We start from the raw sequence: 20,942 nt of genomic DNA, 5'->3' as shown, positions 1-20,942 counted from the left end.
GGAAGAAACACGGAACTGCAGATGCTGGTTTACACAAAAAGACACTAAGTACTAGTGTAACTCAGCACATCAAGCAGCATCTCTGGAGGAGAAAGAGAGGTGATGTTTCGAGTCTGGACCCTTCTTCAGACTTAATTCACCAAGTCCACACCGATCATTGATCATCTGTTTGCAGTGATTTTGTGTCCCACTTTCTCATCCATTCCTTTCACACTATGGACAGTTTAGAGGCTAATGAACTTGCAAACCTGCACATCTTTGGTATGTAGGAGGAAATCGGAGCACCCAGAGGAAACCTGCAACTTTTTTAAAGCATGGTATTGCTACAGATTTGAAGGTGCTGCCACTAAGCACACACCAGATGAGTATGCTTTATTCCTGTTAGTGATCATGAAATGCAGTTGAGTGGTAATTCCCATTGAGCCAGATGCATTATATCCTAGGATTCAGAAAGACAAAGGAGAAGATTTGCAAGGTTGTAGCTATTATAACTAATTAATAGGCTTTGCTGAGTTCCAGAGAATTTGGCAGAAAAAAATAGGCCCACATTCTAAATACGATAGCTAGTTTAGCTCTGGCAGCCATAAACCCATTAGTTCCGAGTAAGTAATGGACCCTATAATAGGCAGCAGAGCAGGAAAATCTTTATAGTAATAATTTCTGAAAAAAAAGTTCAATGTTGATTTGGAGAATATGACTGACCAACAAATCTGCTACATTTTCTGTATGTTACTGACTATGGAATGGATTTATGATGTACAGTTAATATTTCAGTGTTTTTGGCAAGGTTAAACAAAGTAAATATATGGAAAGTAAAATGGACAGCAGCATGACAAAACTTGTCTTATTTACAGATCCTGTCTAACCTCTGGGCAGGTCAATCAAAGATCCTAAATGAAAACAGCTGGTTTTGAGTTGCAGGTAGACTCTGCTTTGAGTGTACAGTATTTTTATGCAACCTGGTTTATGTGAAGACTGCACAGTGCATCTCTGCGGGTATGCTGCGTTTATGGAAGGGTCATCTTTTTGATGTTCTCTTGGCCCTCTTGGGTGGCATTTCAAAAAAGTTGAGTCCTCTGCCGGGTCCTGGTCTATACTTGTTTTTTTCTTCATTTTCCTCTACACCTCCACTGAAAATAATTGAATTTTCCTACATCATCTCTGAATGAAACCTAAAAGAAATATAGAAGTTTTAATTTTGTAAATTTTAGTAGTAAATAGTACAAAGGCGAAGGAGGTACTTGTGCTTCCAAACTCTCTCTCTAAAATCCATGTTAGGAATGTGAAGAAGTTTGCATGTATGTACACTGTCAAACTGTGGGAGGGGTGGAGAGGATGGAACATTGACCTGTGCCAGCAGGATTTGTCGTCCATTTTATGGAGCAAATTTATGTCACAAAATGTCCAACTACACTAAAACTGAGCAATTTATCACAATCTTGATGTGTCAGTGAAAGAAATGCCATATAAATTTTTAGGCATCGAAACTGTTTATTAATGAAAAAAATCATCTTCCAAGTTGATGAGCTAGAATCAAATATGTAAGGGGCAGGCAGCAGATTAGGTGAGAATGAGGGGCAGATATCACTCTCGATGTGACAATTGAACTTTGGGTTTGTTACAATGCGTGAGGTAGGGCATCCAAGGGCTTCAGTCTGGACACGGCATATCAGAAGAATGGGTTTTAAGGTGATAGAATATCAGTTTGACTTTGGGAGTAGAGGTACTCTGGAGGTGCTTTGGAGAGGTGACATCTAGGGAATTAACTTTGGTAGGGGTGGCATACCTGAGGGATGGGTGTGAATGGCAGAGCAAAATAATGTTGGGTTGGTGAATTTTGTTGCAAGTACAGCCGGTCTGAACATGATACATCATCTGTGAAAATGATATTTAAAATAACAGTATTTGTTGCCTTCTGAACCAAAGTAATATGGCTGTTTTATGATGTCTTGTGGCACAATAATGGCACATGCCAAATTGGAGAGAGGGAAGAAATGAATTGGGCTGATTTGACAGGAAACATTGAGGAAATAATAATTGAGTTCTTAAATTCTGTCAGGTGAGATCAAAATCTTGTACTGCAGACAAACTGATATCTCTTCTTTTTTTTTTTTAGGTGACAGAGTCTGGGAAGGATACTCTGCCCTCCTGGCTGCACTGGGATTCTGCAAGTCATTCTCTACAGGGGCTCCCGCTGGACACGGACAGGGGTGTGCACTACATCTTGGCCGTTGCCATGGAACCAGCTGCAAATGGAAGCCTGGTGCCTTTTGCTGAAGACGTTTTCTCTGTCGAGGTGCTGCCTGATGACACATTGGAAAGTACACCCCTTGGTGTGTCGTCACAACTGGTCAATGAGGTCACACCACTGGTCTGTGCACATGAGGAGCCACTTACCATTCTGACAGTGATCCTGGATGCTGACCTAACTAAGATGACAGCCAAGCAACGCATTGGATTGTTGGACAGAATGCGCAAGTTTGCCGAGGTGGGTCTCAATCAAATGAAGCTTGTTCCGGTGGTCAACAATCGTTTGTTTGACATGTCTGCCTTCATGGCAGGGCCTGGGAATGCCAAGAAGGTTGTGGAGAATGGAGCTCTACTATCCTGGAAGATTGGGTGTTTCTTAAACCAGAACAATGTCCCGAACATCAGCAACGTTGAGGTTCCTGCCAAGGAGGGTACCATGTCAGCACAGCTTGGCTATCCTGTTGTGGGGTGGCATATTGCCAACAAGAAACTGCAGGTGACCAAGAGAGTGCGACGGCAGATAAATCCCACGCCAACCCCCATCATTGTGGCCTTGCCACCGACAACTGCTGTGAAGGAACCTCCAACCCGCATAGTCCCAACACCCACCTCTCCAGTTATTGCTCCCACTACAGACAGAGTGGCACCGCCCATCAGGAAACCATTGATCAGCAGGCCCATTAAAACGGTCAGACCAAAAGATACAATAACGCACACACCCACTCTTGGCCCAGTGCAGCCGACAAGAGCACTGGAAAAATCAAGCACAACTGTGCCCGGTCAGATAGAGCCGACTGGAACGAGACCAGGTTATGTGGAGCCCACAGCTGTGCCATTCCCACGTGGGACCAAAAGGCCACGGGTCACCACTTTGAAGCCCCAGATTACAACTCCAACCACCATGACCACAGGCACTAAGAAAACAAAGATGCGGACCAAGGCACCACGTGTGACTGCCATACCACCCATCACCGGGCTTCAACCGACCACGCCACCTACCAGGCGCCCTGTCTATGCCACCAGGCCTGGCCGGGTGACGATTCCTGGCAACCGACCACCCAAACGCATGAATCACATTGACCGCGTGGACTCGTGGGTGGGCACCTACTTCGAGGTCAAGATCCCATCTGATACCTTCTACGACTATGAAGATGGCACCACTGATCAGCTCCAGCTGACCCTCAAGCTCAAGGAACAACAACCGCTGAGTGAGAACTCATGGGTGAAGTTCAACAGCACCAGCCAGCTGTTGTACGGCTTGCCGGAAGCTGACCACGAAGGCAAGCACGAGTACTTCATGCATGCTGCAGACAAGGGCGGCCGCACTGCGGTGGACGCCTTCGAGGTCCACGTGCATAACCGCCCTCACGATGGCAAGTCGAGCGTCAAATTTGCTGCTCGTTTCCACGGTGACCACCAAAAGGTGACCAACGATGTCAACAAGAAAATCCAACTGATCAAGAAGCTGGCCTCCGCCTTCAATGACCGCAACAGCAGCACAGTGACTTTGCACAGCATCTCCAAGGGCTCCATTGTGGTTGAGTGGAGCAACAACACTCTGCCACTTGACCCCTGTCCGGAGGAGCAGATCCGCTTGCTCAGCAGCCGCATTGGGGATGACGGCGGCAGACCTACGCCAGAGTTCGTGAATACCATGGAACCAGAGTTCTCGCCCATTAACGTCTCAGTAACCGGGACGGGGAGCTGCAAGAACATCCAGTTTTTGCCAGTGGTTCAGCCGAGGGAGATCCCCATCTCCCCATCCGTCGCTGTGGTTGAAGGCGAGGTGCCATCCAGGACCAGCAATGATGATGTCTACCTGCACACAGTCATCCCTGCTGTGGTGGTGGCTGCCATCCTCCTCATCGCTGGGATCATCGCCATGATCTGTTATCGCAAGAAACGGAAAGGGAAACTCACCATTGAGGACCAAGCCACCTTCATCAAGAAGGGCGTCCCCATTATTTTTGCAGACGAACTTGATGACTCCAAACCCCCTCCTTCATCGAGTGCCCCACTCATCCTCCAGGAGGAGAAGCCCCCTCTCCCTCCCCCCGAGTATCCCAGCCAGTCTGGCCATGAGTCTATCCCTCTCGGCCAGGATCTGATTGGTGAATACACACCTCTGAGAGAAGAGGATCCCAATGCACCTCCTTACCAGCCCCCACCGCCCTTCACAGCACCAATGGAAGGAAAAGGCTGCCGTCCAAAGAACATGACCCCTTACAGATCCCCACCTCCCTACGTCCCACCCTAATAGTTGGAGGACCTTGGGTTCCAGACTCCCCCTTCTTCCCCTATCCCCATCCCAATCTTCCCCACCCCTCCCCTCCCCCACCTGTCCTGCCCCACTTCACCACCACTCAGTGCTGTCTGTAGGAATGGAAGCCTGCTGCAATTTTTAATTTTTTGGAGCACTGGGTTTGTTAGTTCGGAAGCAAAGTATTGTTGGAGTTTCACTGCAGCTCCTAACACTGAGCACCTCCCCCATTTGTTGGGATGATCTCCACCAATGAGCATTGTTTCCTTGATCTCTTACATACGTTGTAACTGCAGGCTTCGGAACATTTGTTTTAAAATGCTAAAGAGACCACGGTCAGCACTGGGGGACGTTTGATACAGTTTGCCTTTAACACTAATTGTACTGTTTTCTATTCACACGTGTCTAGCAACGGAAGTATAACAAAATGATAGCCTAATGTAAATGTCAGAGACTGTACTGAAATCGGTTTGTTTTACATTTAATCCACTGTACCTAAACTTATACTTCTAGTTTGGCCATGGTTAATTGTTTTAAGATACAATTTTACTCTGCTCTGGCTTTTGGGACACCTTGTCGACTTCAGTTCTGCTTGTCAATCATTTCTTGCTGCAAGACCTTTGTTTACAGTTCACCAATTCCTTCCTTTACTGTCACCAGTTCCTCAGTGCATCTGGTGTTGGTTGCAAAGCCGGCCAGCACCCTGCACGGCAGCACTGCCCATCTTTTGCGCTGTATGCTCAGATTTGGTGTGCCCTTCACCTCCTGCCTCCTCTCTGCCTTGCATGCTGTCTATCTCCCCAAGCTCTCCATTCATTTCTCGCCTGCACTGCATTTCATGCTCTGTTGTGCCCTCTCCCTCTCCCTCTCCAGTCTGTACAGTTAGTATAAAGTTGCTCATTTGTCGAGTCCTGCTACTCCTCTCTCAGCTGCTTGGCTGCAGACAGACAGGGGTCTTATGATAGATTATATTCTAGTCAGCCGGAAATGATTAAAATAAATTCAATCTAATTTTTTTACTAAATTTTTGATACAGCCTCAATCCTTTTATTAAAAGCATACTGCAATTTGTAAACGCTTGGCTTCTTAGGAATTATTAAAATGAAATTGGTTTTGATTTTTTTTTCTTCTTGCTCTCTATCTATCTTCTCTTTTCATAGATCACCATATAAATTTTAATTTAGAAGGTTTTTAAAAAGAAATTACTGCTTTTATTTTTAAAGATGATTATTCTCACAGGATATCATATAGGTGTGATGCCTGTCACATTTTACTGGACTGAACTACAAGGAGATGGTATTTGAAACTTGGACTCACAAAAAAAAACCATTGCAATAATTGTGTGCTGCGCTAGCTTGGGTGGTCCATCTTTAGGACTGGCTTAATGCGCACACCATGGGATCTTGAAGCCATAATAGAACATGGCGCGCATGCCCCTATGTGAGCGCTTGGATCTGCATTGGCCAGGAGAGATCTGATTCATCCATCGTCATGATGATTGGTGGGCAAATCAAAACAGAATAATGCATTGTTAGCCATTTTACTTTTTACAGTTATTAGTGAACATTTTATTTATGCCACTAGGCACTGTATGTTGGAAGTCTTGTATTAAAATGTGTGTTTTCACCAAACTGATTACATTTCTGTTTCTTGCAAGGAAGGATTGAGTGATGAGGGACTTGCCTTGATGTCCAGACCAATGGGACCTAACACTTAAGTTAGAGTGGCCATCAAAATGTTAATCTGAGGACAGGCCAGAGCTTGCAACTGAGTATTTTTAGCAAATGGAAAGCAGTCCTTTGAAACCCCACAGAAGGCAAAAATCCTAAATTATACACTTCAACCCAGTTAAAAATAAACTTGGTTATTTTTACAGCAAATGCAAAGGGTACTTACAATGTAAAAGTCATGCGCAATGTCAGTACCAAACACATGAAGCAATATGACTCCACCAGTGGTTAATGGGGGAATTACCCAATTATCGTTATTATGGTAGAGTACAGCAGTGTAATAGTATGCAGTCTTGTGAAATTAGATAATCCCACGAAAAAATAAATTCAGCAGTCTCTTAATAAAAGTCAGTTTTTCATCCACTTTACATCTATCCCTTCTTAGATTACTTGACCTCAAACATTTCATTAAGGCTAAGCATACTGATTAGCATGCATTATGCTAATTTAGATAATAGCAATTGGTATCTCATATTTGTTTGTTATTGCCTGTAGAAGGCTTAGCAACTAATCCATCCTGAATTTTTTGGTTATAATTGGGTTTTGGAATATTTATCAGATATAAAAATAACTAGCGATGTTATTGTTTCTCATTTATTTTTAATGTTTTACAATGAACCTTTTCAAAGTTCCCTTTGTTCTCCTGTCCTTTATAATTAACATGAACATTTTCCTTGTTTCACCTTTGCTCTTTTTCATCCATAATGCATCTTTGCAGTCTATGTATTTGTGTGTTATGTTACATCCTGCTGTTCTCGTCATTGTTCTTTACACCTCCTTATTCTTTACACCATCTCAATTTTTGCTTCGGTATCCAGAGATGCTGCCTGACCCACGAGTTACTCCAGCACTGCTTTCCCCACAGATTTTTTTTGTTCCTTAGCATTTACAAAATAGACTGATCCACCTTAGTTGAAGTAGATGATCTCACACTCCCAAAGTTAAATGATCTGCTAGAATTTTTTCCCCTTAATCTGTCAATGCCCTTTTTCAACCTTTAGTTTCCACTGTGATGCTTCGTTTTGGTCGTCAGCAAAACTGGGCCTTTCCCAGCCTGTTGGCTTGTAGCGGAGAGAAGTACATTTCCTAATAAATTCTGCTCTTTAAATAGATGCAGGTCTACCTCCAAAACTCTAAATCATTGTGCCAAACCAAGTAAAAAGAACCAAAGTTTTAAAATGGAGATTGAATAACTTCTGTGCATCCTGATCCAAATATTCCACGCCCTCTAACTCTGATTCACTGGAACACTGCAGTTGGTCTCGCCTCCGTGTGCGATGAAATAGAAGCTGGATTAATCTATAAATAAAAACTGGCATGTGTTTTTAATCCAAAAGCAATAAACATACCCACAATGTTCTGATGTTTTAAGATCTCTTTTATCTTAAATCTAGTTTTGGAGCCCTACGTATATGACTGGAATGTTGTGCTGTTTAGGCGAGGTTAATATGGGAGCTGTGACATAATCGCTCATGGAATTGCTCCAGTACCAATGAAGTCATCCATGGTTATTCCTGGGAGCTTTGTTGCTGTCAAAATCAAATATCCCTAGTTGGAAAAAAAATAGGCCAAAGTAAGCCCAGTTATTAACAAGGGGATATCCTTGGTCATATAATATCCTTGCCTATATCTATGAATGTTGCCCTCTACACAAGGATAGGCACTTTGCTAGCGGTGATGTGAGATTGTCGAGTTAGTTGCCTGCTTTGGAAAAGGGTGATGCAGAGCCAGAAGTCATGGTCCATGTGAAAAGCAACCTGGATACCAAGCTGGTCCCCCCCCCCCCCCCCCCCCCCCCCCCAACCACCAAAAAAAAAAAGAAGCCAACTCCAGCCTATTTGAGAGCCAAAATAAAAAACTGGATTGGGGTGAATTGGGAGCCACAGGTGTAGCAATGGGGGTGACTGGGACATAGCTGGTGAGAGCTGCATACACTGCTGGTAGGAATGATGGAGGCTGGGGCCTACTGCTGCGAAGAATGGGACAACAATCGAGAGAATGGTGGGGGAAAATGCCTGTAGCTGGAGGGAGTGGAGTACATGCTCTCCGTTATTGGTGCTTTCCTCATTTATCCCATTTCTGACTACTCTCACTATTTCCCCATCTGTTAGCTCCTGGTTCCCCCATTTGCAGGTTCATTTTCCCCAAATCTCATTTATTCGTCCTGTGGTACCTTGCCATTCCCCAGATCTACCTGCTCTTGGTGCCCTCAGCAAAACTCACACTTGCTGATGCCCACCACTAACTACCCCAAAATTCCTCCCATTACCTGATAGTCTGCATTTATTTCCTGGTCATTCGTGCCCTTCCCAAATTGCCAGTTTTCCCAAACCTCTTGTGTAGTGATGCCTTCTATTATTACTGTACCTAATTTTATTCACTTCCTAACCCCGGCCCCCTTGTGAATCCCTCTATTTCCCCCATTTATTGGTGCTCTTCACTAATCCCTAATTTGCTGATGCTCTATCCTAATCACCTATTTATTTTGTGTAAGAAAGAACTGCAGATGCTGGATAAAATCGAAGGTAGACACAAAATGCTGGAGTGACTCAGCGGGTGAGGCAGCATCTATGGAGAGAAGAAATGGGTGAAGTTTTGGCTCGAGACCCTTCTTCAGAATGATGTTGTGGGAGGGGACAAAGATAGAAAGTAGGCGGAGACAGTGGGACTAGTAGGGGAACTGGGAAGGAGGAGGGAAGGGAGAGAAAGCAAGGGCTATCTGAAATTAGAGGTCAATGTTCATACTGCTGGGGTGTAAACTACCCAAGCGAAATATGAGGTGCTGATCCTCCAATTTATGCTGGGCCTCACTCTGGCAATGAAGGAGGCCCAGGACAGAAAGGTCAGATTGGGAATGGGAGGGGGAATTGAAGTGCTGAGCAACCGGGAGATCAGGTAGGTTACGACGGACTGAGCAGAGGGGTTCAGCGAAACAATTGCCGAGGCTTGGTCTCGCTGATGTAGAGAAGTTGACATTTGGAACAGCGGATACAGTAGATGAAGTTGGAGGAGGTGCAAGTGAACCTCTGCCTCGCCTGGAACTTCCCTACTCCCAATTCCTCCATCTACACTGCATCTGCACCCAGGATGAGGTGTTCCATACTAGGATGCCCTCGTTCTTTAGGGAACGGGGGTTTCCCTCTTCCATTATAGATGAGGCTCTCACTAGGGTCTCCTCGATATCCCGCAGCTCCGCTCTCATTCCCCCTTCCCCCTATTCATAACAAGGACAGAGTGCCCCTTGTCCTCACCTTCCACCCCATCAGCTGTCGCATACAGCATATAATCCCCTCAACATTTTCGCCACCTCCAACCTCCCACTACTGGCCACATCTTCCCATCTCCACCCCTTTCGGCTTTCTGCAGAGATCGTTCCCTCCGTAACTCCCTGGTCAATTTGTCCCTTCCCACCCCCTCCCCGGGTACTTTCCCCCGCAACCGCAGGAAATGATAAACTTGTCCCTTTACCTCCCCCCTCGACTCCATCTAAGGACAAAATCAGTCTTTCCAGGTGAGGCAGATATTCACTTGTGCCTCCTCCAAACTCATTTACTGTATCTGCTGTTCCAGGTGTCAACTTCTCTACATTGGCGAGACCAAACGTAGGTTCGGCGATCATTTCGCTGAACACCTCCACTCAGTCCATCGTAACCTACCTGATCTCCTGGTTGTTCAGCACTTCAACTCCCCCTCCCATTCCCAATCTGACCTTTCTGTCCTGGGCCTCCTCCATTGCCAGTGAGGCCCAGCATAAATTGGAGGAACAGCACCTAATATTTCGCTTGGGTAGTTTACACCCCAGCGGTATGAACATTGGCTTCTCCAATTTCAGATTGCCCTTTCTTTCTCTCTCCTTCCCCCCCCCCTTCCCAGTTCCCCTACTGGTCCCACTGTCTCCGCCTACTTACTATCTTTATCCCTCCCCCGACATTAGCCTGAAGAAGGGTCTCGACTCGAAATGTCACCCATTCTCTCCATAGATGCTGCCTCACCCGCTGAGTTACTCCAGCATTTTGACTACCACCTATTTATTTTGTCCATTTAGTAGCACCTTCCAATGTTTACTGGTGTTGCCCCGTTTACACATTGCTTGATGCCCTCTCTAAATGTCTCTTTAATTTGATCCCAGACATAATTATTCCATTAACTAATCCCCTCTCTGTCAAATTTATTGATACCTTAATTTTCTGTTGACTTATGCAATCCCACATTTGCCCATTTTCTGTTACCTGCCAACAAACCTTTTCTGCCCTAACTTAATTTGTCTCTCCATTCATCCACTTCTTTCCAACAACAAATTGCCCTCCCCACCCAACTCTCCTGTTCATTTGCCTTAATTGTCATATTTCTTTATGCCCCCAATGTCTATTTCCATTCTCGAATCCACCAAACTCTTGGTGCCTTCCACATTTTGCCCATTAGTGCTCTCCCCTAATTTTCACATTTACTGGTTCCGCCTCATTCATTACTGGCTGCCATTAATCTGTACCTTGCTTGATATCTGCCCCTATTATAGAAAATGGGTGCAAGTCAATAGAGCAGGTACTAAGCGAGTGCCTGATTTATTTGTCCCCTTTCATGTGACCCTCATTGAATATATGTGCCTGATGTAATTCCTCCACTGATTCTTGCCAGCCTTAATTTTGCATTTGTTCCCCAGATTGCCATAAGACGTCTCTCAATCCCCTAAATGATCTTTAGATTTAGTTTAGAGAGATCAGGCATGGAAACAACCCCATCTGACCAGATGCCATGCTGGCCATCATTCGCCTCATTCATACTACTTTGTTATCCCACTTTTGCATCAACTCCTTACATGAGGTAATTTACAAAGGCTAATTAATCTTCATAATTGCACATCTTTGGGATGCAGGAAGGAACTGGACCAGCCAGAGCAAACTCACCCTGTTACAGGAAGAATGTGCAAACTACACAGGGACAACACCTGAGGTCAGGGTTGAACCTGTCTCTGATACTGTGAGGCAGCGTCTTTATCAGTTGTGCCACTGTGCTGTCGTACCACGTTCTGAGAGACATTTCTTCTGACACGACCAGGGTTAATATATGGAATGTGTTACCAGTCTACATCTGGAATGTTGCTAATTTGAAATATTGTGATCCAAGTTGATTTCTTTGTGTTCCATGTGTCCCTCATTGAATTTTTGTGCCTGATGTAATTCCTCCATTGATTTTTGACTGTGGAAGAAATTAAATTCGAGGGAAATAAAAGGAAAAACGAAAAGCTACAGACTTCGCTGGTTTGCTTCAAGAGACTTTATTGCATGATATCATGGAGAGATGGCGGCAGAAAACTGCTCACCAGTTCTCTGACTTCACAGCAGAATTATCTGAGTTATACTGTGCAGTAAATAACATTTGCTTACTTGTTAGATACAGCTATACAAAAATATACTATAAACTACATGGGTACCAATTATTTCATTAGTAATAACATACTGTTCGCTTATGTTTATCTTATTCAACAACAAATGATTAATACAATTCAAACACAATACAAAGGCCTCTGACATTATTCCAAACCAATCATAAGCCTCCGATTTACTGCAACGTATCTACGCTACTAGCGGTAGGGGGCGCGGGTGATCTACTGTAACTTCTCAGAGAAAGTCAAACAAACTTCGTTATTTCCTTCTATTTACATTTATCATCCACCATCACATTCCCAGACAGGAGGTAATGACATCTAATCTACTTTGCTGTTCGCTCAAATTCTCTTCTACACATGGTCGGGACAATATTTCCAATTGTCACCTCCAATACACCCTTTCGTTACCTTTTTCAATTCCAATCAAAATTAAATAAAGAAGGATATTAATTTTTCTTTCACATTGACAGTATTAATTCTACAATCTTTCCCCACATTGCCATATGATCTCTCTCAATCCTTTGATTTAATGTTCTTTAGAATTAGTGTCAGCATGGAAGACAGCATTGGAGACAGCATGGAAACAGGCCCTTTGGCCCACCGAGGCCATGCTGACCACTTTTGTTTGCTCGTTCATACAAATTCTGTTATCCCACTTTCACATCCACTCTCTGCACACTTAGGATAATTTAGAGGCCAATTATCCTATGTACGTCTTTGGAATATAGAAGGAAACTGGAGCACCCAAAACAAACGCACACCGTTGCAGGAAGAACTTGCAAACTCCACATCTAGAATCCCTGAGATCGGGACTTAAGTCGGGTTTCTGATGCTGCGTGTCAGCGATTTTTACCAGCTGCAACACTGGGCCGCTCGATATGTTCTGAGAGACATTTCATCTAATACAACCAGGGATAAGATCTGGAATGTGTGACCAGTAAGAATCCAATTCCAAACAGCTAATCCAGTGATTTGTGTTCTTGAAGAGACAAATTTGATGGGTTTTGGGGGAAAATCTCGACTCTGAGGCCATATTAGGGTTAAGTTTATTATAGTCACTAAACTGAGGTACAGTGAGAAACCTTAGAAACATAGAAAATAGGTGCATTCAGCCCATTCGAGCCTGCACCGCCATTCAATATGATCATGGCTGATCATCCAACTCAGTATTCTGTACCTGCCTTCTCTCCATACCCCCTGATCCCTTTAGCCACAAGGGCCACATCTAACTCCCTCTTAAATATAGCCAATGAACTGGCCTCAACTGCATTCTGTGGCAGAGAATTCCATAAGATTCAACACTCTCTGTGTGAAAAATGTTTTTCTCATCTCGGTCCTAAAAGACTTCCCCCTTATCCTTAAACTGTTAACCCTTGTTCTGGACTTCCCCAACATCGGGAACAATCTTCCTGCATCTAGTCTGTCCAACCCCTTAAGAATTTTGTAAGTTTCTATAAGATCCCCCCTCAATCTTCTAAATTCTAGCGAGTACAAGCCGAGTATATCCAGTCTTTCTTCATATGAAAGTCCTGCCATCCCAGGAAATAGTCTGGTGAACCTTCTCTGTGCTCCCTCTACGGCAAGAATGTATTTCTTCAGATTAGGAGACCAAAACTGTACACAATACTCCAGGTGTGGTTTCACCAAGGCCCTGTACAACTGCAGTAGAACCTCCCTGCTCCTATACTCAAATCCTTGTGCTATGAGTACTAACATACCATTCGCTTTCTTCACTGCCTGCTGCACCTGCATGCCTACTTTCAATGACTGGTGTACCATGACACCCAGGTCTCGTTGCATCTCCCCTTTTCCTAATCGTCCACCATTCAGATAAGTCTACTTTCCTGTTCTTGCCACCAAAGTGGATAACCTCACATTTATCCACATTATACTGCATCTGCCATGCATTTGCCCACTCACCCAACCTATCCAAGTCACCTTGCAGCCTCCTAGCATCCTCCTCACAGCTAACACTGCCCCCCAGCTTCATGTCATCCGCAAACTTGGAGATGTTGCATTCAATTCCCTCGTTCAAATCATTAATATATATTGTAAATAGCTGGGGTCCCAGCACTGAGCCTTGTGGTACCCCACTAGTCACTGCCTGCCATTCCGAAAAGGACCCGTTTACTCCTACTCTTTGCTTCCTGTCTGCCAGTCAGTTCTCTATCCACATCAATACTGAACCCCCAATACCGTGTGCTTTAAGTTTGCATACTAATCTCTTATGTGGGACCTTGTCGAAAGCCTTCTGAAAGTCCAGATCTAACACATCCACTGGTTCTCCCTTATCCACTCGACTAGTTACATCCTCGAAAAATTCTATAAGATTCGTCAGACATGATGTACCTTTCATAAATCCATGCTGACTTTGTCCAATGATTTCAGCATTTTCCAAATGTGCTGCTATCCCATCTTTAATAACTGACTCTAGCATTTCCCCCACTACCGATGTTAGACTAACTGGTCTGTAATTCTCCGTTTTCTCTCTCCCTCCCTTTTTTAAAAGTGGGGTTACATTAGCTACCCTCCAATCCGTTGGAACTACTCCAGAATCTAAAGAGTTTTGAAAAATTATCACATGCTTCCACTATTTTTGGGCCTACTTCCTTAAGCACTCTGGGATGCAGCCTATCTGGCCCTGGGGATTTATCGGCCTTTAATCCATTCAATTTACCTAACACCACTTCCCGACTAACCTGGATTTCACTCAGTTCCTCCATCACATTTGACCCCCGGTCCCCTGCTATTTCCGGCAGATTACTTATGTCTTCCTTAGTGAAGACAGAACCAAAGTAGTTATTCAATTGGTCTGCCATGTCCTTGTTCCCCATGATCAATTCACCTGTTTCTGACTGCAAGGGACCTACATTTGTTTTAACTAATCTTCTTCTCTTCACATATCTATAAAAACTTTTGCAGTCAGTTTTTATGTTCCCTGCCAGTTTTCTTTCATAATCCATTTTCCCTTTCCTAATTAAGCCCTTTGTCCTCCTCTGCTGGACTCTGAATTTCTCCCAGTCCTCTGGTAGGCTGCTTTTTCTAATTTGTATGCTTCATCTTTTCTTTTGATAATAGTATCAAAACAAAAGATTATTTCCCTGATTTCCCTTGTTATCCACGGATGTACTACCTTCCTTGATTTATTATTTTGCCAAACTGGGATGAACAACTGTTGTAGTTCATCCATGCAGTCAATTGTATACTCGCCGTCAACCATTTAAGAATCATTAAGTCTTAATGGAACAACTTTAATGTTCATCAAGAGCCCCAACACCACCATCTAAATTTCAAACTGTATTCAAACAAATTAGTATTCTCCACACAGAACTCATTGTCCTTTATATTCTTCTCCTTGGTGAATACAGATAAAGTACTTGTTTAGACCTCGCCTATATCCTCTGAGTCCAAGTACAACTTTCCTCTTTAATCTTTGAGCATTCCTACCTTCTCCCTGGTTACCCTCTTGCTTTCAATGTAGGTATAAGAAGCATTTTTCTTTAATCTTTTACCAAAGCCACTTCATGGCCTCTTTTAGCTCTTCCATTGGTTGAGTTCTTTCATACTTGCTTTATATTCTTCAAAGGGCCTGTCTGATTTTGTCTTCTTAAACCTTACATATGCTTTTTTTTCTTTTTTGACTAAATTTACAACTTCTTTGGTCCTTACTTTGCCATCCTTGTCCTTCCTCCTACTGAAAAGTGTTGGTCCTGAACGTTGATCAACTGGCTTTCAAATGACTCCCACATCCTACTTTCGAGTTCATTTTAAAATTATTTTATTGGTTTTTAAATCTTTAAATGGGCTCGGCCCGCCTTACCTCTCTGAGCTGCTTCATCCATACGCTCCTGCCCGGTGCCTCAGGTCAGCTGATCAGCTGCTCCTGGAGGTACCGAGGCCTAAGCGGAAGCTCAGAGGGGATAGAGCCTTCTCTGTTGCTGCTCCGGCGCGATGGAACACTCTGCCGTTGCACATCAGACAGGCCCCCTCACTGTCCATCTTCAAAACCAGTATTAAAACACATTTATATTCCTTGGCTTTTGACCCTGCTTGAGACTTTGCTCCTGTTTTAGTGCTTTTAATGTTTTTAATTTTATTGTTTTTACTCTCTCGTTTAATGTTTTTATTGTCATGTAATAATTTTTTGTCCATGATTAGTCATGTACAGCACTTTGTGGCAACAGTGGTTGTTTTAAAGTGCTCTATAAATAATGTTATTATTATTATTATTATATTATGTCAGAAATAGACTTGCCCAATAAAAACTGCCCCCAATTTACTCTCCCCAGCACCTGCCTAATAATGTCCTAATCTGCTTTACTCCAATTTAGTACCTTCCCTCAAAGTCTGGACTTATCCTTTTTAAAAAGAATCTTAACCTATAGAGTTGTGATCATATTCTCAAAAAGATCTTCCACTGAAACATCAGTCACCCACCAGGCTTGCTCAACAACTCAAGGTCTAGTACGTTTCTGTCTCAAGTTGAACTATTCACATTCTGTTATCGGAAACTCTCTTCTATATACGTAACAATTTCCATCCAATGTAAGTCTTTGCACGAAGAAAATCCCAGTCAATGTTAGGAAAGTTAGTCACCAGGGGGCGGCATGGTGACGCAGCAGTAGAGTTGCTGCCTTACAGCGCAAGAGACCTGGGTTCGATCCTGACTGGGTGCTGTCTGCATGGAGTTTGTACGTTTTCCCTGTGACCATGTTGGTTTTCACTGAGAAAAGAATTGTAATCAAGACCCTTCTTCCAACCCAAAGCGTCACCCATTCCTTCTCTCCAGATATGCTGCCTGCTCCACTGCGTTACTCCAACATTTTGTGTCTATCTTCGGTGTGAACCAGATTCTACGGTTCCTTCCTACACCTCTCTGTAAACTCCACCACATCAATTCTCCAAAAGTCATTTGCTCTTCAATTTCTGATTTTCTGGTTCCCTGATATTGATTATTCCTTCACTGATTTATCTTTCTTCAATCAAGATCCTGTACTCTTCCCTTCTCCTCTTGGCTTTGCTCCCGAGTACCCACCTGTAGTAATCTTTACTCAGCTTGCCCCAACTTTATTGTAGATCTGTGTCACATTTTGTTTCCTTTTTGTCTAGTGAAGCATGCTGGAATATTGTTTTACAAAAATCCATGAATTTAGCCTAAATGTCCTGCTCTTCCCTGTGACGAGCGAATTCCCAATATTACTAACAACTGCAAGGTGTTTACAAGGTTGCCATTGGAAAACCCCACCCATCTTTGGCGAGCTCACTTCTGAATATTCATAGAGGTTTTACTAGGATGAGAGTCCTTTAGATTTAAAATCATTATCACAAAGCTTGTGATGAAAGTGAAAAGTCAAGTTTATTGATGTTATTTGGGAGTCAGGCTAAGGCAAAGGCTATTTGGTGCTTGTCACTGCCTCATGAAACATTCCTTCCTATTTTGTACTTTGACATAATTCTGTCTTTAAAGGATAAAGTATGGCAAGGCCATTTAGAGTTTAAGAGTATAATAGGCAGGAATAGGCCTTCCAGTAAGATTATTACTATTTTTACCTCAATGCCACTTTCCTCCTTTAATCTCAATTCCATGGACGAAAAAGAATGAACATTCTACCCATAATACTATCACTTGCTCAATGAAAGGGCTGATGTAGTTACTGTCCAAGACCCAGTCGAGTAAGAGAGGTGCTTGAGAACAGAGCTCGCCCACCGTCCGATATGATGATTCATGCAATCCACTTCCACCTTTTCAGGGAGGCTTCCAAATCTCGACAACGGTGTGTGTGAAGTAAAAAACTTCTCACTTCACTCTACCTTTTTCAAATCAATTTAAACAAGTGGCTTCTGGTTCTTGACTATATTGCCAACGAGAACAGGTTTTCTGAATCAAAATCTCTCATTCTGAGAATTTCTGGTCAAGGAGGTATGGGACAGGTATAGACAGCTGGAATCAAGTGTATCTCTGGATGAGTTTTGGGCACCGAGGAGCATGCATAAAAAAGGAAATGAGGGCAAAATGGGGACAGGAGATAGCTTTGGCAAATAATTTTAATCCCAGTGGATTACCGTGGAGAAAGACATGAGGACCAGAGAATGCAAGTGGCTTGAGGGCAGTCAGTATTACGGTCAAGGAGATGCTGAAGGTCCTAATGTGTATGAAGGTAGACAAAACTTCCCGGCCTGATCAGATATATCCACGGACACTGGGAATGAGGACATTGCAGGTGCCCTGACTGATATTTATGAGTCATCAATGAAAACACGGGAGGTGCCGGAAGACGAGGGTGGCAAATTATGTGCCTCTGTTTAAAAAGGGCTTCAGTATCTCATGACCATGAATGGGCAGATTTTTTAGACGAAGGAATTAAATGTAATCTCTCCAAGTTTGCGGATGACATAAAGCTGGGTGGCAGTGTGAGCAGTGAGGAGGATGCTATGAGACTGCAGGGTGATTTTGATAGGCTGGGTGAGTGGGCGGATGCATGGCAGATGCAGCATAATGTGGATAAATGTGAGGTTATCCACTTTAATGGCAAGAACAAGAAGGCCAATTATTATCTGAATGGTGTCAGATTAGGAAAAGGGGAGGTGCAGCAAGACCTGGGTGTCCTTGTACATCGGCCACTGAAAGTAAGCATGCAGGTACAGCAGGCAGTAAAGAAAGAAAATGGCATGTTAGCCTTCATAGCGAGAGGATTTGAGTGTAGGAGCAAGGAGGTCTTACTGCAGTTGTACAGGAACCTTGTGAGACCACACCTGGAGTATTTTGTGCAGTTTTGGTCTTCTTTGAGTGAGGACATTCTTGCTATTGAGGGAGTGCAGCAAAAGTTCACCAGGTTAATTCCCGGGATGGCGGGACTGACATATGATGAAAGAATGGATCAACTGGGATTATATTCACTGGAATTTAGGACGAGAGGGGATCTTATAGAAACATAAAATTCTTAAGGGATTGGACAGGCTCGATGCAGGAAAAATGGTCCCGATGTTGGCGGGAGTCCAGAACCAGGGATCACTGTTTAAGAGTAAGGGATAGGCCATTTAGGACTAAGATGAAAAACTTTTTCACCCAGAGAGTTGTGAATCTATGGGCAGTGGAGGCCAATTCACTGGTTATGTTCAAGAGAGAATTAAATATAGCTCTAAGGGCTAACGGAATCAAGGAATATGGGGAGAAAACAGGAACGGGGTACTGATTTTGGATGATCAGCCATGATCATATTGAATGGTGGTGCTGGCTCGCAGGGCCGAATGGCCTACTCCTGCACCTATTTTCTATGTTTTCCTGGGACCAGTTTACATGCCTTTGGATTCTTAATTGCTTATATTGGGCTTGTATTTTGTAATGTCATCAGTTCCCATTTCATTTTCCTTATATTCCTCTTGTACCTTTACTCCCTCTGAAAGGTACCAATGTATTTAACTCGATTTTAATGGTTTTCTAATCAGTTCCTCTACGAGGCGAATATCAGTGCCCTGATAATTTGGATAGTTTTCTCTCGTCTGCCCTGCCTTTCACCTACCCTACCCTGCCCCTGTAAATCCTCCATGCATTTCTGCACATTAGTTGCCTTACTCATAACAAATCATGTTTGCCCTGACACACTGATCTCCCAATAGTGCCACCACTCTGCCACCCAGTCAAAGTTTTTTGCCATTCATATTACCCAAGAGCTCTGTTTTCCGAAAGGTCTTCAACCTGAATTCCACAGTTGCGACCCGGGTTTTCTTTTCAGATTTCTAGCATCTAAATATTTTTGTTCTTTGATCTGCCGATTCTTACTCATCTCATTCCATTGTTCCTCATGTCTTGGGTAGTGGGCAAACAATCAAAGTGTAGTTTCCATAAAATAACTAAAGCCAAATATACAAACATCTATAAAAATGTGTAATTAATTAATGATACTGATGTTCACTTCAAGCTAGACAGATAGATATAACATTGCAGAAAATGTAATTAAATTTAAGAAAATTATTTCCCTGCGTTTTGTTTTACATGGTAAGTTAAAAATATCCCATTTCAATTCGAAGCTCTGGAGAACATTAACTGTTCAAACAGAATATTAAAAGCTAAAAAATACAAGTTTGAACGTCCCTACTTGATTTAGACAATTAATGCTTTCCTTAACTGTGTTAGATGACCTTTCATGTCCAAGAAACATCCCAATTATATTATGCATGAGTGCATGTTCATTTGGTTTGATTCCGTCCAAATCAAAATTCAACTTTGTTCCCTATTAACATATTCTGCCTGATAGGCAGCAACCAACAGCCCATGTTCCTTTCTTGCATTTAATTTAAACTTCCTCAAACTTCGCGTAAATTATTTCTACATATTCTCTCAAATAACAATAATACACCCTAATCAAGGATCTTAAAGGCAAAATCTGCAGTTCCATTTACTGTCTTATGGCATATTGACGTTGATTCTTACATTCTTAAAGCAGCAGAATTTGCTATGTCAATCACTTTTACACATTGCCAATGGCTAGTGAAAGCCACTCGAAGTCTGAAGGAGGTTCAATCCAAAACGTCACCCATTCCTTTTCTCCGGAGATGCTGTCTGACCCGCTGAGTTACTCCTGCATTCTGTGTCTATCTTTGGGGTAAACCAGCATCTGCAGTTCATTCCTACTCAAATGACTGTTTGTTCAAAATGCAAAACTAAACATCCGCTTTGGTTCTGCTTAAAACATGAATTAATGTCTTTCATGTTGTAGGAAAATTATCCTCAGAATTCCAGAGAAATTGAATTATTGGTGTTGGTTTATTATTATCACATGTACCAAGATACAATGTTTGAATGCTATCCCGTCAAATCACACTATACATGAGTACAATCAAATCATACACAAATACAACAGGTAGTGCAAAGAGAAAAATAACTAGAGCACATAATTTAGTGTTACAAAATTATATTGTTACGGCTGCAGAGAAAAAGATGATAAAAATAAAATACAAGGTCTGCAATGAGGTAGATTGGAACTACAGCTTCAGATTATGAAGTGTCCATTTAGTAGTCTAGTAACAGTGGAGAAGATGATGTGCCTGAATCTAGTGTTACGTGTTTTCAAGCTTTTCTATGTTCTCTTCGACAGGTGAGAAGAGGGAATAATCGGGATGTGTGTCCTTGATTAAGTTGGCTGCTTTCCCAAGGCAGTGTGGTGTAGATGGGGATTATGGATTTTCAATTATTATTTAAAATGTTTTGTAAAAACAAGTTGTGAAAAGGTAGAGCCTGCAACACAAAGGATTAAATTCATGTTAGGTTTATAAAGTCATCTGAAATTTGAATGTTATCTAATTTTTTTAACTTTTT

At 42.8% G+C, this 20,942-nt stretch overlaps 1 protein-coding gene across 1 annotated transcript in view; it reads left to right on the top strand.

Annotated features, from left to right (window-relative positions):
- dag1 (dystroglycan 1) overlaps positions 1-6,141 on the top strand; it is a 114,144-nt gene extending 108,003 nt beyond the window's left edge. The window contains exon 3 of the mRNA XM_055647802.1: positions 2,117-6,141. Within this exon, the coding sequence (XP_055503777.1) occupies positions 2,117-4,507 (2,391 nt within the window). The 3' untranslated portion in view covers positions 4,508-6,141. The remainder of the gene's footprint in view (positions 1-2,116) is intronic.
- Positions 6,142-20,942: the final 14,801 nt, after the last annotated feature.

Source organism: Leucoraja erinacea, chromosome 16 (genome assembly GCF_028641065.1).
Source record: "Leucoraja erinacea ecotype New England chromosome 16, Leri_hhj_1, whole genome shotgun sequence".
In the NCBI taxonomy this organism is placed as follows: domain Eukaryota; kingdom Metazoa; phylum Chordata; class Chondrichthyes; order Rajiformes; family Rajidae; genus Leucoraja; species Leucoraja erinaceus.
The sequence above is the reverse complement of the archived record's forward strand: the minus strand, read 5'-3'. Positions and strand labels throughout refer to the sequence as shown.